The sequence below is a fragment of the Micromys minutus genome, assembly GCF_963924665.1.
Source record: "Micromys minutus genome assembly, chromosome: 1".
Lineage (NCBI taxonomy): Eukaryota > Metazoa > Chordata > Mammalia > Rodentia > Muridae > Micromys > Micromys minutus.
Window position 1 is genome coordinate 186,913,314 of NC_137969.1, and position 15,372 is coordinate 186,928,685.

At 39.3% G+C, this 15,372-nt stretch overlaps 1 protein-coding gene across 1 annotated transcript in view; it reads left to right on the forward strand.

Moving 5' to 3' along the window:
• Positions 1–15,372, forward strand: part of IMMP2L (inner mitochondrial membrane peptidase subunit 2) — a 409,090-nt gene that overhangs the window by 38,913 nt on the left and 354,805 nt on the right. Inside the window, exon 4 of the mRNA XM_080912105.1 lies at positions 1,734–1,810. Within this exon, the coding sequence (XP_080768231.1) occupies positions 1,734–1,810 (77 nt within the window). The remainder of the gene's footprint in view (positions 1–1,733; positions 1,811–15,372) is intronic.

Sequence of the window (15,372 nt, forward strand, 5' to 3'; positions counted from 1 at the left end):
TGATCTTGACCTCAAACCATGTCTACCAGGTTCCTTCCACAGCTGGTCACCAGCTCACAGCATATCAGGCTATTGACTTGAATGGAAAAAATGTTTTAATGCAAGGATACAGCAGCATACGTTTTATAGGTATATGCCTTTGTTTACAAATAGAGCTTAATACATTTAAGAAGGCTTGGTCTTTGTTTTTCTTATCTCTTTATTTTCTAATTCCTAGCAACCTTGTCTTAGAATTAGTCCTCAGGGGATAACATTGTAGATTTGCTTTGTGTAGAGCGTTTGAGTCAGATTTATCATTTCATATTAAAGCTGGCTTCCCCACAGCCTACCAAATCCCTTTTTGGAGCCCTAGGATCTTTTAGTAAAAATCAGATTAATAATGATTTTCTTCAGTGTCCTGACTGCTTTTTTGCTACACAACTATCACTATCTATAGAAGGATTTTTTAAAATACAATACAAGGCCACCTTACTTTGGATCTAATGATATTTTAGGAGATTCCTAGTGAGGAAGGCAAGGGAGAAAGTGTTAAGTCATGTCATTCCCCACTGTTAGTAGGAATGCATAGATGTACTTGAGTCTGCAGATGCATTAGTAATTTTTGTGTTATTCTTAAGTCTACTCCTAACAAGCCAAAGTTATTACCTTATAATTTGTTTGGAACAGAATGTCAAATCCTCCTGGTTACAGCTTATAGGAAAATAGCTTGAATTTACCTAGGTCTGCAAATTCATTGGAGGGATTAATGTGCAGCCATGAGAGGAGCAGGACCATGGCAGCTGTCATAGAGAACCTGGACCAGGGGCAAGTAGAGTGATGTGCTCAACCTTCTCTCTGATGCTATGTTCTGCTTCTGTCTATGTCTTTGCTTAGTTTTCTCACATTGCCTTTTTCTGCCATCTATAACAGGACATCAGGAGTGCTGGCCACTCTTGTGCTTTTAAATGCCCAGCTCTGTCACCACCTGAGAAACACCACTGTTGCTTGTAATTTTAGCTACAAATAGCTGAGGGTAGGGGAAGTCTGTGATTGACTCAGGTTCTACCAAATGTTATCAGATGATCTACCTTTGGATAATTACACAGTATTATCTATAGCCAGATTGAGTGATTTGTAAGAGAATAAGCTCTTCAATTTTTTTTTTTTTTGACAGATTCTCTGTGGCCCTGGCTGTGAATCCTGGAACTTACTATGTAGACCAGGCCTGCCTCTGTCTCCCAGGTGCCAGAATTAAAGATATGTATGACCACAACTTGCCAGAGCATCCACATAGGTCACATTATTTTGTGATGATTGAGAGTGATGTACAGGTGAAATTTTCTAGGAGAATGGACCCTGTTTTCAGGTGCAAGTTGAATGGATATTGTGAAAAGACAAGAAAATACATCTGGTTCCATATCTTCTGAATTCAGAGTAATTCTAGTTAACAGCTTATTTAATTTGCAGCTACATTAGATACCATTAAGTCATACCTAAAACCTTTTGAGCAGAAATTTACAATGAATAAATTTGATGACTAAATAGTAACTCTTTACTGTATTTGAAGACATTATTGTTAGACACTGCTGTGACGAACTAGACAGGTCATTATCCTGGGGTTCAGTAGGTTTTTCAAGATTAGAATAAAATCATGCCTTTAGATTTCTCTAGTTGTCGGGAATCTCTATAAGATTCTTGGCACATCCTATAAGAAACTATCTTGATTTTTCATTGTTTCATTTTTGTTGTTGTAGTTGTTGAGTCCTGAAGCTATTATCTGGTATAAGGCTTTGGTTGGTTCCATGAAGAAAGGGAACTCTGTATTGCCAAGGTATTCTTATATTAAAGCTTAAAAATATGAAAGGAGGAGAGAAATAAGAGACAAGAAAAACACAACAAGAGAGAAGAAAGGAAGTGACAAAGGCATAAAGGTCAGGTGATTGGTAGGGAATGATGGGGGAAAGTTGCAAATAGCAAGGGTCAGGGCAGGGGACCAGCCAGGGATGCAGACAGAGCTGTGCTACTTTGGAGACTGATAGAGCTCTGTGTGTTACGCTCCCCCTTCCCAGGTTTCTTCTCTTGAGGCTTGACACATGACCAGTCTCTGCTGCATGTTTGTGTGCATCAGTTTTGAGGAGGCTCATCTAACCACTGATTGCGCATTGCAATGTTCATTGAGAAGTTTGTGCCATTTGGAATTAATACGGTGCAAATCACTGGTTTTATAAATCTGGTATAAGGTACTATGGTGGTTTAAATGAAAATAAGCCTCATAGGCCCACAGGGAAGTGGCACTTTTGGGAGATGTGGCCTTGTTAGAGTAGATGTAGTCTTGATGGAGAAAGTGTGTCTCTGGGAGTGGGGCTTTAAGGTCTCAATTGCTCAAACCAGGCCCAGTGTTTCATTCTTTTTCTGCTTCCTGGGATCCCGATGTAGAATTCTCAGCTCCTTTTCCAGCAATATCTGCTTGTGTAGTGCCCTGTTTCGCACCATGGTAATAATGAACTAAATCTCTGAACTGTAAGCCTGCCCAATTAAATGATTTTCTTTGTAAGAGTTGCTGACATGAGTTGTGTGAGGTCCCCTGAGTACCATTGTCTAGCTCTGGGCTCATTTTTGGTCTGAAGGAGCCTTGCAGGACTAAAAAGCACCCTGCTTCCCCATAGAAAGCTTTGGGGGATCCCAAGACTAACCAGCTTAGAACCCTGCCTGACCAATCCCATACTAGTTAGATCTGCCTGCCATCCTTGCTGAGTGAGTGGGATATAGCCTGCAGAGTGGGGTCTGACTGAGGCACAGCCAGCAGAGTCTGTTAATTGACTGACTCATGGCTCCCCACACCTTCCAGAGAAGTTCTGCTGTTATCAGGATTATCTAGCCAACACCAGGGAAAAATAGATGCCTAAAGGGCAGGTTAAGAACACAACAAGACCTTCGCACAACATGGCACCACAAGAGCCCAGCTATCCTGCTATGACAAATCCTGCATATCTTAATGAAACTGAAGCACAAGAAGAGGATCTTAAATTTAATTTTATAAAGACGATAGAAGCCTTTAAGAGGACATAAATAAATTCCCTTGAAATATGGGAAAATAAATTCAAATAGGTAGAAACATTAAAAGAAATATTTATATATATATAATATAAAGAAATATGTGAAAATACAAATGAGGAGAATATAAATAGAACTGTCCAAGAGCTAAGAAGTAAAATAGAAGCAATAAAGAGAACACAACTTCAGGTAATCCTGGAGATGGGAAACCTAGGAAAGAGAATAAGAACTACAGACACAGGCATCAACAACAGAATACAGGAGATGGAAGAGAATCTCTTCAGGCATAGAAGAAATGATAGAAGTCAATATAGAAGTAAAAAATGCAAAATCTAAAAAGCTTATGATACAGAACACCTAGAATATTTATGGACACTATGAAAAGACCAAACATAAGAATAGTAGGAATAGAAAAAAGAGAAGACTCCTAGCTCAAAGGCCCAGAAAATATCTTCAACAAAACCATAGAAGAAAAATTTTCTAGCCTAAATAAAGAGATGCCTGTAAGAGTACAAGAAGTTTACATAACACCAAAGATATTGGACCAGAAAAGAACATGTTCCTACCAAATAATGATCAAAACAGTAAATATACAGAAAAAAGAAAGAATATTAATAGCAGCAAGAGAAAAAGACCAAGTAATGTAAAAGGCAGACCTATCATAATTTTACCTGATTTATCTTCTGAGACTAAAAGCTAGGAGGGCTTGGGCAGAGATTGTGCAGAAGCTAAGAGAATACAGAATTCAGGCCAGGCTATCATACTGAGCAAAATTTCAATTACTGTAGATGGAGAAACCAAGATGTTCCATGACAAAACCAAATTTAAACAACATCTTTCCACTAACCCAGCCCTACAAAGAATACTAGAAGGAAAACTCCAACCCAATGATGCTAACTACTCATAAGAAAACACAAGAAATAAATAATCTCACAACATTAAAACCAATTGAACAGAAGCATACACAGGCACACATATTCAACACCACCAACATCAATATAACAGGAAGTAACAATCATTGTTCATTAATATCTCTCAATATCAATGGACTTAATTCCCCAGCATAAAAAGACTAACAGAATAAATGTATAAACAGAATCCGTCATTTTTATGTTGAGGTCTTTGATTCACATAGACATGAGTTCTATGTAGAGTGATAAATATGGATCTATTTGAATTCTTCTATTTGCAGACATCAACTTAGACCAGCACCATTTATTGGAGATGCTCTCCCGTTTACATTGTATTGTTTGACTTCACTGGGTAAAGAAAATGTGGCTCATTCACATAATGGTATACTAAGATATTAAAAAGAAGACATCAGGAATTTTTCAGGCAAATAAATGGAAGTAGAAAATATTCCAAGTGATGTAACCTGACCCAAAAGGACATGCCTAGTGTATATACTCACTTATATGTGGATATTAGCCATAAAATACAGTACAACCATGTTATAATTAACAGACCCAAAGAAGCTAAATAGCATGGCAGTCCCTAGGGGGGATGCTTGAATCTTTCTCAGGAAAAGAAACAATAGATGTTTGAGGTTGATGAGAGGAGGAAGCTGGAAGGAAGATGAGATAGGCAGGCGAAACAGGCTGGGGAAAAATCATATGTAGGGAGGTCAGGGGACAGAGAGGGGAGAACAGTGGTCGGGGGAACAATCTCTAGGATTTACCAGAGACCTGGGATGGTGGGAATCTCCAGAGGGTCTGTTTTGGTGACTTTAGCTGAGACTTCTAGCAGTGGGGTGTATGGATCCTGACTTGTCCACTTCCTGTAGCCAGGCAGGATCCAGTGGAGAAATAAGGACAGCAACCCACCCATAAAATCTTTGACCCAAAATGTTTCCTTCATACAAGATGTGTAGGGATAAAGACAGAGCAGAGACTGAGGGAATGGGCAACCAATGACTGTCCCAAATTGAGACCCATCCCATGGGTAAGAACCAGTCCCTGACACTATTAATGATACTCTGTTATGCTTGCAGACAAGAGCCTAACATAACAGAGAGGCTCTGCCCAGCAGTCAATAGAAAGAGATCCAGGGACTCAACCTAACATTAGATGGAACATGGGAAGTCTTATAGAAGAGTTGGGAGAAGGGTTAAGGGACTCGGAGAGGACTGGAACTCCACAAGAAGACCAACAGAGCCAACTAACCTGTATCATTGGGGGATCCTAGAGACTGAATCTCTAACCAAAGAGAGAACATGCTCTGGATCTAGTCCATATGTAGCTGATGAGCCACTTGGTTTCATGTGGATCCCCAACAAGTGTGCAAGTGCTGTCCCTGAGCATGTTGCCGGCCTTCCAGTAGATCTCATGCCCTAAATGGAGTACCTTGTTTGGCCGAATTGGGAGAGGATGTGACTAGTCCTACAGGGACTTGATGTGAATGGGGATGGGGTTGGAGGTAGGTGGGTGGGAGGGGCTTGGGGTTGAGGGGTATGAGGGGTGTGAGGTAGGAGTTGGGAGGGTTAGCGTTTTCAAAAGAGAAGGGGAAGGTTTAATAGTGTCTTAGTCAGGGTTTCTATTCCTGCACAAACATTATGACCAAGAAGCAAGTTGGGGAGGAAGGGGTTTATTCAGCTTACACTTCCATATCACTGTTCATCACCAAAGGAAGTCAGGACTGGAACTCAAGCAGGTCAGGAAGCAGGAGCTGATGCAGAGGCCATGGAGGGATGTCACTTACTGACTTGCTTCTCCTGGTTTGCTCAGCCTGCTTTCTTATAGAACCCAGGTCTATCAGCCCAGGGATGGCTCCAACCACAATGGGCTGGACCCTTGCCCCTTAATCACTAGTTGAGAAAATGCCTTAAAGCTGGATTTCATGGAGACATTTCCTCAGCTGAGGCTCCTTTCTCTGTGATAACTCCAGCTTGTGTCAAATTGACACAAAACCAGCCAGTACAAATAGGGTGGGTACTGGGAGGAAATAAAGGGTTGATATTGGATGACAAAGTGAATAAATAAATAAATTTAAAAATTAGGTGCAGTGGTCACAGTGGCTCTTCCCAGCATTAGAAACCATAAGTTGGGCTGGAGAGATGGGTCAGTGGTTAGGAACACTGACTGCTCTTCCAGAGGTCTTGAGTTCAAATCTCACATGGTGGCTCACAACTATCTGTAATGAGATCTGATGTCCTCTTCTGGTGTGTCTGACAGCTGCAGTGTACTTATATATAATAAACAAATCCAAAAAATCAAAACTGTAAGACAGGTACTTTGTTGTTTTGTTTTGGAAAGGGCTTATTAATTAATCTTTAAATCTCATTATTTTAATTTCTGTTCTGAAAAACTTTTATGTATGATTTACTGATATCTAATGACATATATAAAGCAGGAGAATTATAATATTTAGTCATTTCTGTATTGTCAGGTATATGATTAATTTTGTCTCAGGCAATATTTTTGGATATAGACAATATTGAAAGGCAGTGGTAATGGCATTCGAATACAGTCATTTGTCAAATAGCTTTTAAGTGTAGAGGACTGTGATAGATACAATGTGCAGTAATGAACCAGACACAGATTCTGCCTTTGTGATGCTTTTGCTTTAGTAAAGGAAGTTCAAGACTTACTGACATAGCATGATGGATAGATATATCTGCAGTAGAAGGCGTTCATTTGTCAGTAAGATATTTTGTCAGTATTTATATATTCAGTAATTAGAAGTTGTTGATTTTGCACATCAATGTGGAAATTTTAATTTGGATTAGAGGGTTATCTGAAAATCATTCCTTAAGCTTTTTTTGTTTAATTATTTTTATTTATCTAAAATTACTTTTATCTTATTTTATGCATGTCTGTGTGCACATGTGTGTCTGTGTGCATGTACATGTACTAGTATACACATGATACAGTGTACTTGTAGAGGTCTGAGGACAACATAGTAGAATTGATTGTCCTTATTCACCATGTGTGTCTTTGGACTTAAGCTCAGGTTATCAGGCTTGGAAGTAAGTACCTTTACCTGTTGAGCTATCTCACTGGTCATTCTGTTTTGTTTTTAGTCATTTTTATTTATGTTATGGTCATCTGGGAAGAAGAAACTTCAACTGAGAAAATGCCTCCAATGGATTATCCTGTAGGCAAGTCTGTGGGGGCATTTTCTTGTAATGATTTATGCAGAAGGCCCTAGGCTATTGTGGGTAGCACCACTCCTGTTTATGGGGTTCTGAGTTTTATAAGAAAGCAGGTTGAGCAAGTCAGTAAGCAGCCACTCTCATGGTTTCTGCTTTAGTTCCTGCCTCTTGTTGAGTTCCTGCCTGACTTCCCTCAAAGATGAATTGCAGTGAGAAAGTACAAGATACAATAAACACAACATTCAAGTTGAATGCTAAAGAGAAATATAACTAGGACACTGGCCTATACCATTTTATTTTGGCTACTGTATTTCCATGTCAAGATGTCACTGACTCATCTAATGTTCTTGACTCTCATGGGTCTCTGAGCTTAATGTAATCACTATGGGATGTGGGTATAGTTCAGTATCCTCCATGGTGTGGTGGCTGTATAGGGGATCTGCTCTTCTTGTGGATGATAGCAAGGTATGAAAGGATGAGAAGAAATACTTAGAAATCTTAAAAGCTATGGTTCAGAACTTTGATTCATAAATACATATATACACATACACACAGACACACACACACAGACACACACACAGACATACACATACACACACAGACACACACACACAGACACACACACACAGACACAGAGACACACACACACACACACACACACACACCATATATATGCCTAGTGCTCACAGAGGCCAGAGATCAGGCAAGAGATTTCCTGGAACTGGAGTTACAGACAGTTGTGAACTGTTATATGTGTTTGAACTCAAATCTGGATATTTTTGAAGATTGGCCAGTTCTTTTAACTGTTGAGCCATCTATCTTTCTTCCCAGCAGATTCTATTGTTTAAAGCCAAGTCACATTGCCAAACCCAAAGTCAACCAGTGGAAGCAATTTTTTTACTCTCAGGAAGCTAAAAAAGAAGGGAATATTGTGAATTACAAAGTATGTAGAAATTTTAATTGAGCAATATGGTTGCTCTGGCAGTGGATCCCATCCAACCTAGGTCTATGTGATCCAGCTGGAATGCACATAAGTCACATACCTCTAACCCCCCTGGCTGGAATACATTCATGCCCTTAGTAAACACCTTTAATCCTATACAATGGTATCTAATTAGGGGTAGACAAAGTGATGAATCAGTAAGATCTGGCAGAATGAGTGAGAGATAGTATACACCCAACTCATAGGAGAAAAGCTGTTTAAGAGCAGCAAGGGAGAGAGAGTTGAGTTGTCAGTCTGGAAGTTAGCACAAGGAAGTTGAGTTTCTTTGTGTGTTCACACAGTTCAGTGCAGATCAGCAGAGACAGCTGAAGCCAGAGAAAGAAGGAGCCAGAAGATTAGAACAAATTACCAGAGTGAGTTTGAGGCCAAGCAGAGCAATTCAGTGAGAAGCAGAGAGAAGCCAGATTGAATCAGTCAGCTTGGAGAGTTTAATCTAGAGTAGTTGACTTGAATCCAGCCAGCCAAAGTTCAGAGAGAGCTAGAAAGGGTGAGCTTATTCAGCATTAAGCCTCCTAGAGGACAATTACGTCTGGTGAATAAAAGATACTTTTGCAACTAAGTATCTTCTATAGCCACTGGTACTCTAAAGATAAATGTTATTAAAAAACTTATTTTTCTTTGAGCCTACCCAGAAATGATCCTCATATTTTCATAGACCAAGACTGACAAATTTGTGAAAGAATGGAAGCTGGAATATCTCCTCTGTTTTAGATAACTTTAGTTTTCCAGATACCTCAAGACCAATTCTGTTACCACCTTAGTATGGCCTGTGGCCTGTTTTTTAAGTCACTTTGTAACTTGTAGATACCATTGTTTAAGAAAACCCTGAGGCTGGAACATAAAATCTAATTAAAGAGATTTGTACTCTTACTCTTTTGACTTTCTGAGATAGTGTTATGGCAATCCCAAATGTTCACTCGGTAAAGTAAATTTTGTTTTAAGAACTCTTTAGGTCTCTCACAAACTCTTACTGACTGCAGTGCTGGAGGGAAACTTATTTTTAGGATTTCATCTTTGAGAAATAATTATCTACTTTAAAAACATTCCTTAGTGGTTCCTTTCTTATCTTAGGGTTTCTAGTGTTATTTATTTATAACTCATAACCATCTGAATAGAGGGAAAAGGATTATCAAACAGGGTGAGAGTCTGGTTAGGTGAAAATAAGTCATATATGGAACTATAAGTTTAAGGATACAATGGTTGGTCCAATGGAAAACAGTGTTTAGTTTAGGACATACTAATTTTTTTTTCCTATACAGTTCTATAGATACAGTCATTTGGATAAGACATCCCCTTAGCAATGCTTAGCACATAATGATCGTGGGTACAAATTACTGGCTAATGACTATTCATGCTGACCTGTTATTTCCCGTAGTGCACATGAATCACTTCTCCTGCTTGTTGAAAGGTTACCTATGAAAGTAGATGCACTTTTTTTCCTTTATAGAAGCACCATATTACATAACATTAATTTAATTCAGGAAATGAGGACCGATATTGCATATAGTTGAAACTACAGAGGAAATTTAGGTAGGTGGAATGCAATTATTCAAATTAGAACTTCAATGACTTCCCAAGGCTTTTAGAGCAAAAAGGTGCCAGGGGAATAGTTTAATGACCTCACACCAAAGTTTTAGGTTTTATTTGAGTGAGAATGCCTACAGCAGGGTCATTGGCTGTGATAGAAGGTGTGTGTTTCCCACATTTAAAATTAAGATTTAAGGCTTTATAAAGTAAGGGACTAAAGTCATTTTGAGTACTATCATCTTATTTTTGCTATAATTGCCACACAATTTTTATTTAGCACCCATCCCTTTTTCCTGTTTTGCATTGCACAGGAAAGAACAGTTGAAGTCATCATTGCATTCGGCTGTCTCTCCAGTTCAGACTTCAGAGAGATATTTATGTAAAATGCATTTACAAACTTCAGAATATGAGGGAAATAGAGTTAATACATCAATAATGCACGCTCATGGGTTTGAAATTGTCTTGGATTTCAGCTCCCTATGTCTGAGGCTTGTGATAAACCTCTTGGGCTCCTAGCTAGCTCTGTGGTCATTATCCCACTTCCTGCTGAGCTCAAATAGCAAATTCTGTCAAAAAAGTAAGCAAAGAGGTCTTTTTTTCCTTCAAAGCTCTACCTAAAAAATTTTAAACATACAGAGGGCTTAATAAGACTCAGTAGTCGTTGTGGTTTTATTCATAACTTTTCTGATATTCCTAGAGGCTGGATACAGACTCTGGAGGAAAGAGATGTACCATGATTTATATGCCAGCACTTCTGGTGGTGTTTGGGACTTCTGGCTGAATTTGCACTTCAATTCAATTTGAGATGGCGGGAAGCACCCAGCACAGTTCTCCTGTGCAGACCCCACTCCTTATGCCCTGTCTGAGGCTGATATCTAAAGAAGTCAGGGTTTAATGCTGGGCTATTTTAGGGGTGTTGCCTTGTTTGCTTCCCTCACAGATTACGTTTGGTACAGAAATTCTACCTGAAGTTAAGATGTTACTGGGTTTTATGTAGTTCTGTAACTACATAACAACTCTGTCATTAAGAGAGGATTTAAGTAGTTTATATTTATATCAATAGACACATGATTCTGGAGCAGTTGGCTAGTGATAACTCTGTAATCTTCCTTCGTGGATTTAGCTCCCCCCACTTTTTTGAATGAAAGAATAGCAATGCTTCTATTTTGTACATCTAGAGTTATGGCTTTTTTTTTTTTTTAACACAAAATTTAATATGACCTTTAGAAAGTCTACTAAGCTGAGTATGGTAGCACATGTTCATTATCCCAATACTGAGGAGGATAAGACAGGAGGATTGAGGGTTTGAGGTCAGCTTGGGCTCATAATGAAACATCCTCTCCCCACTTATCTGGAAAAAATTATTGAATTGAAAAATTTATACATTGTAGTATAGATACTTCCATGTGTTCTACCCAGACACACCCGTTCTTACTATCTCGCTGTGTGTGTGTGGGGGGAGGGGAGGCCTGTGAGCATACGTATGCACAATCATTGCTATTGTTCATGTTATTGAACACTGTGATGGTAGTTGCAAAAATAATGTCCCTTTCACATTTAGTACTTGTATATACTTTCCTGATGCGTGTACCTTGTAGTAGAGTTAATTAATTAAAAATAATGAATGAATGAATGAATTAATACTCAGTTAAAAAAAGCTAGCAAGTACCTAGTCAGTGAGCCCTGCTGGGCAGTCTCTCCCCGCCCAGAAGAAGGTCTGCTGACTAGTTAGAGCTCATCTCTTTATCTTGCTTCCCCGAAGGGCCAGCTTGGCATCCCTTATTGCTGAGCTCTGTTGACCCTGTAGATTTGAAAGTGGGGTTAGTTTGACTAGATTAAGATGCTGACTATCTAAATGACATCCATTCTGTTTGTCTTCCCCCTTTACCTTTAGTAGACAACCCCCCCAACCCCCCAGTGGATCTGGACACAGGATTTTCTATTGCTTCATCTTGCCAATGTGCAAACAGCAACAACCCCCCCCAGGGATGTCACTGTGGTTTTTTTCTCAGTTCGGGTCCTCCTAGCATCTAAGTCTGTGTTCCTTCACACTTGCCTTCTTCCTGTATCTCTTTACCGAGTGATGTTTGGGCATTTTTTATTTTAGAGAGGGAACACTAGGGAGTGTAAATCCTGTTTTGGCCTAAGGCTATAGATACTATTGCCTTCCCTAGCAGTCCTGTGTTATTGTCTCATATCATTGGTAATAAAAATGGGCGTGCCTTCTTAGAGAACACATAGCAGTCACATGACTGGACTCCGACCAATAAAACCTGGCTGGGAGTCAGCGGTTTCTTCTGTGGCCCATTGAGATTCTGTGACACTGTGTTCATTATCTTCTGGGTGTTCTTTCAGTTCTCTGGATGCTGCAGATGTTTGTGTTCTGTTAGTAGCCAAAAAAGGTTGTATTTCCGTGCCTGGAAGTGAGAGGTGAGGCCCCACACCAGGCCTCAGTGGAAAGACACCGGAGTGGGCAGAAAGCAGAGACAGGAGACAGTAGGTGTCCAGCTTGCCCTGGGGTCTTGTGGCAGGACAAAGATGAGCAGGTGAACAGGTAAAGACCTGCTAATCTGCTAACCTGAGGAGTGGTCTCTAGTTGCCTGGTTGCCTTCAGAGTGATGACAACACAGGAATTCTGTCTCTGCGGCTCTGGCTAAGCTTACACATGAAAGGCGTACTTTGGCCTTAGCTTTTCCTGTCTGAAGTCTGATAGTTCTGGAAAGAACACTCTTTCCTGTGTGGGGAAAAATTCCGGTATCTTCTTAGATTCTGATCCATCCTGCTGACTGGAGCTGCCGCTCCCAGCAACCACCCAGTTTGTAGAAAGTATCATACCGTGGATCACTCGCTCAGGAAAAGATCAAAATTCAGGATTCAAAATGGAGTTTCTATCGAATGCTTATGGGGTCCATACCACCATAGACTAGAGAAGTGGTGTGGTGTGATTTTAGTCTAGACCTCCGTTTAATTATAGTACAGCAGACAAGCATGTGGGGTGACCAAGGCCACAGAGGCTCATAGGTTTCTGCTTGACTATGGGATAAACTCATTGCTGTGTTAGCACTGAGATTTTGGGGTTCTCTTCAAAAAGCAGTTAGCCAAATTTGATAGATATCAGAACTCAATGCTTTCTTTGCTTTTTTTCATGGTCCTTTTAAAACTCACCTGAAATTATAATTATCTGTCGTTCACCCATGATTAGAAATTCCTTTCTGTTATTCTCTAGTTATTTCATAGATTATTACTAACTGTACTTTGTAAGTTTCTCAAAGAAAAGACTTTTCTTCTCATCTTTCCATTTACCAGGATACTGAATAAATGCATATTAAATTTGTTCTTTGAAGCATTAATGTGTTTGAATAATTAAACTACAAAAATATGCTAAATATTCATTAATCATTTTTTCTTAGCCTTTGAGGGTGTTTCTTCACTATCCTGAAAACTTTCTTTGCTCCACGATGAACTTATCATGTCCTTTATGGCTGAGATGTTCAGCCCTTTTTGCCCATGACTCATACTAAGCATTATCTTCCATAATATACACACCTATGCACAACTGAAACAAAAGTGTCATGTAACAATACTTAAAAGATAATTACCTTCAATTATGTTCAGTGCCCTCTGATATTTTCAGTTATGTTTGCAACCCGTTAAATTGATTCTATGACTCACTCACTGGGCATGACCTACGGCTTGAAAAATGCTGCCTTCCTGCTGGAGGGAGGCCTGATAGAATGAAGAAGCTTAAATTGAGCTGTATCATATTTGCCTTTGATCATAAAATTTTAAGTGTGGACCTGTCACAGAGATTAAGGCAGTAAGGGTAGTGTTAAAGATCTGGAGGCCCATTGTCTGTTCTTGATCTAAAAGTTTCCCTTCGTAGCCATTGTGATCCTTGGGCCTTTTTCTGGTAATATCACCTTGCATATTTATTAATTATGATTCATGAGGATTCATGAGTCCCATCCAAGACCCATGAAATTATTATCATTTTCTGATATACTTTTGTATATTATGACAATTTTTATAAATACTAATGGTTAAGAATTTTTTATTTTCTGGACAGCTCCAAGTGTGAATGAATGCAAATTGTTAAGAGTTTTGCTAGACTTAGCTGCCTTTGCACAACAGATTCTAATTGTTTTTGTTAATATTTAACTTCTTCCTCTTGGACCTTCTAGGATATATCCTTTTCACCTTCTTTTAAAAAGTATGTTTATATTTGTTGATTTTATTTTCTGTGTATGTATTTGGAGCAGAAGAGGGCACTGGATCATCTAGAACTGAACTGATGGTTAAGAGTCACTGTGTGGATGCTAGGAAGCAATCTTGAGTCCTCAACAAGAGCAACAACTACTGTGAACCACTGAGCCATTTCTTCAGCTCCTACCCCATTCTTTTATGCATTACACCCTTGTGCCAATTTTAGCATAACTGTATTCTCTCATATACTTGTATCAATTTATAAATATGTCCTTTGAAAATTTTCTCACTACTTTAAGAATGTTATTTTTTTCTTTTATCTTGTTTTTTATTTTCTGTTCATTTTGTTTTAAAAGTGAACATTAACAGTTTTTATTTATTTACTTATTTATTGTATATGTGTACACTGTAGCTGTCTTTAGACACACCAGAAGAGAGCATCAGATTCCATATAGGTGGTTGTGAGCCACTATTTGGTTGCTGGGAAGTGAACTCAAGACCTCTGGAGAAGCAGCCAGTGCTTTTAATCACTGAGCCATCTCTCCAGCCCCCAAAGTGAACATTTTATACAGTGTATAATATTTGTTTATAATAGTTATCTTTTGTTTTTGCAAGTAAATATTCTTTGTTTTATAAAGACTGTCATTACTGTAACTTTCTTTTCTTTTGTGTGTGTGTGTGTGTGTGTGTGTTGCTAGGATTGAACCTAGGGCTCCACATATTCTAGATAAGTGCTCTTACCACACTGAGTCATGTCATTGTCAAGTGGTGTGCAAGAAACATGACCACACGTGCCATTTGAGGGAACAGCCTTAGAATGGGAGTTATGCTGATTTCTACAGCAATGGCTTCTCAGTGACTCAGGCTTCTCTCTTTGATTTGCATAGTGCTTTTTCCTCTAATACCCCACCATTTTAAATGCTGTGTGCTTTGCTTTGACCAATGAGACATCACCAGGTATTAACTCAAGTAGAAGCCTGGTGAGTATTCTGATCTAAAATTGTGTAAGAACCTAAGGCTGTCACACTGGAAGGTACTGGAACACTATTGAGATCCTGGCCAGCAAACCTCAGGGCCTGATGTGTCCATGAGGACAGCTTGCCCTCAGTGGATCCCAGCCAAGTGAGTGACCTCCAGAGATGCCCATATGGGATCTCTCCGTCAAGCAGGGCCCCAGATGCAGAACTGTGGATAGTAACTTGGCTGTCCTTGTAGGACACAGTTTTTCAGTGATTTGTTACAAAGCAATAAGATAACTGAGCCAAGCCTGCTGCTATTAGTGAGGCTCTGTCAAAAACCAGAAATAGGCAATGCTAGTTCTAGGGTTCTGTAACTCTGCTTTTTGAGTTGGGGAAAGTGGGGAGAGTTTTGGAAGAGTTTGTTTATTGGCAGGCAAGTGGAAACCAGGAATGCAGGTCCTCCTTGTTCATGTTTTGTGAATGTTTTGAACTTTTATTTTCAGGAACTTTGAGATGTATATACCTAAAAAGCCTGCAGATTGGGCTGAGAGGATTTT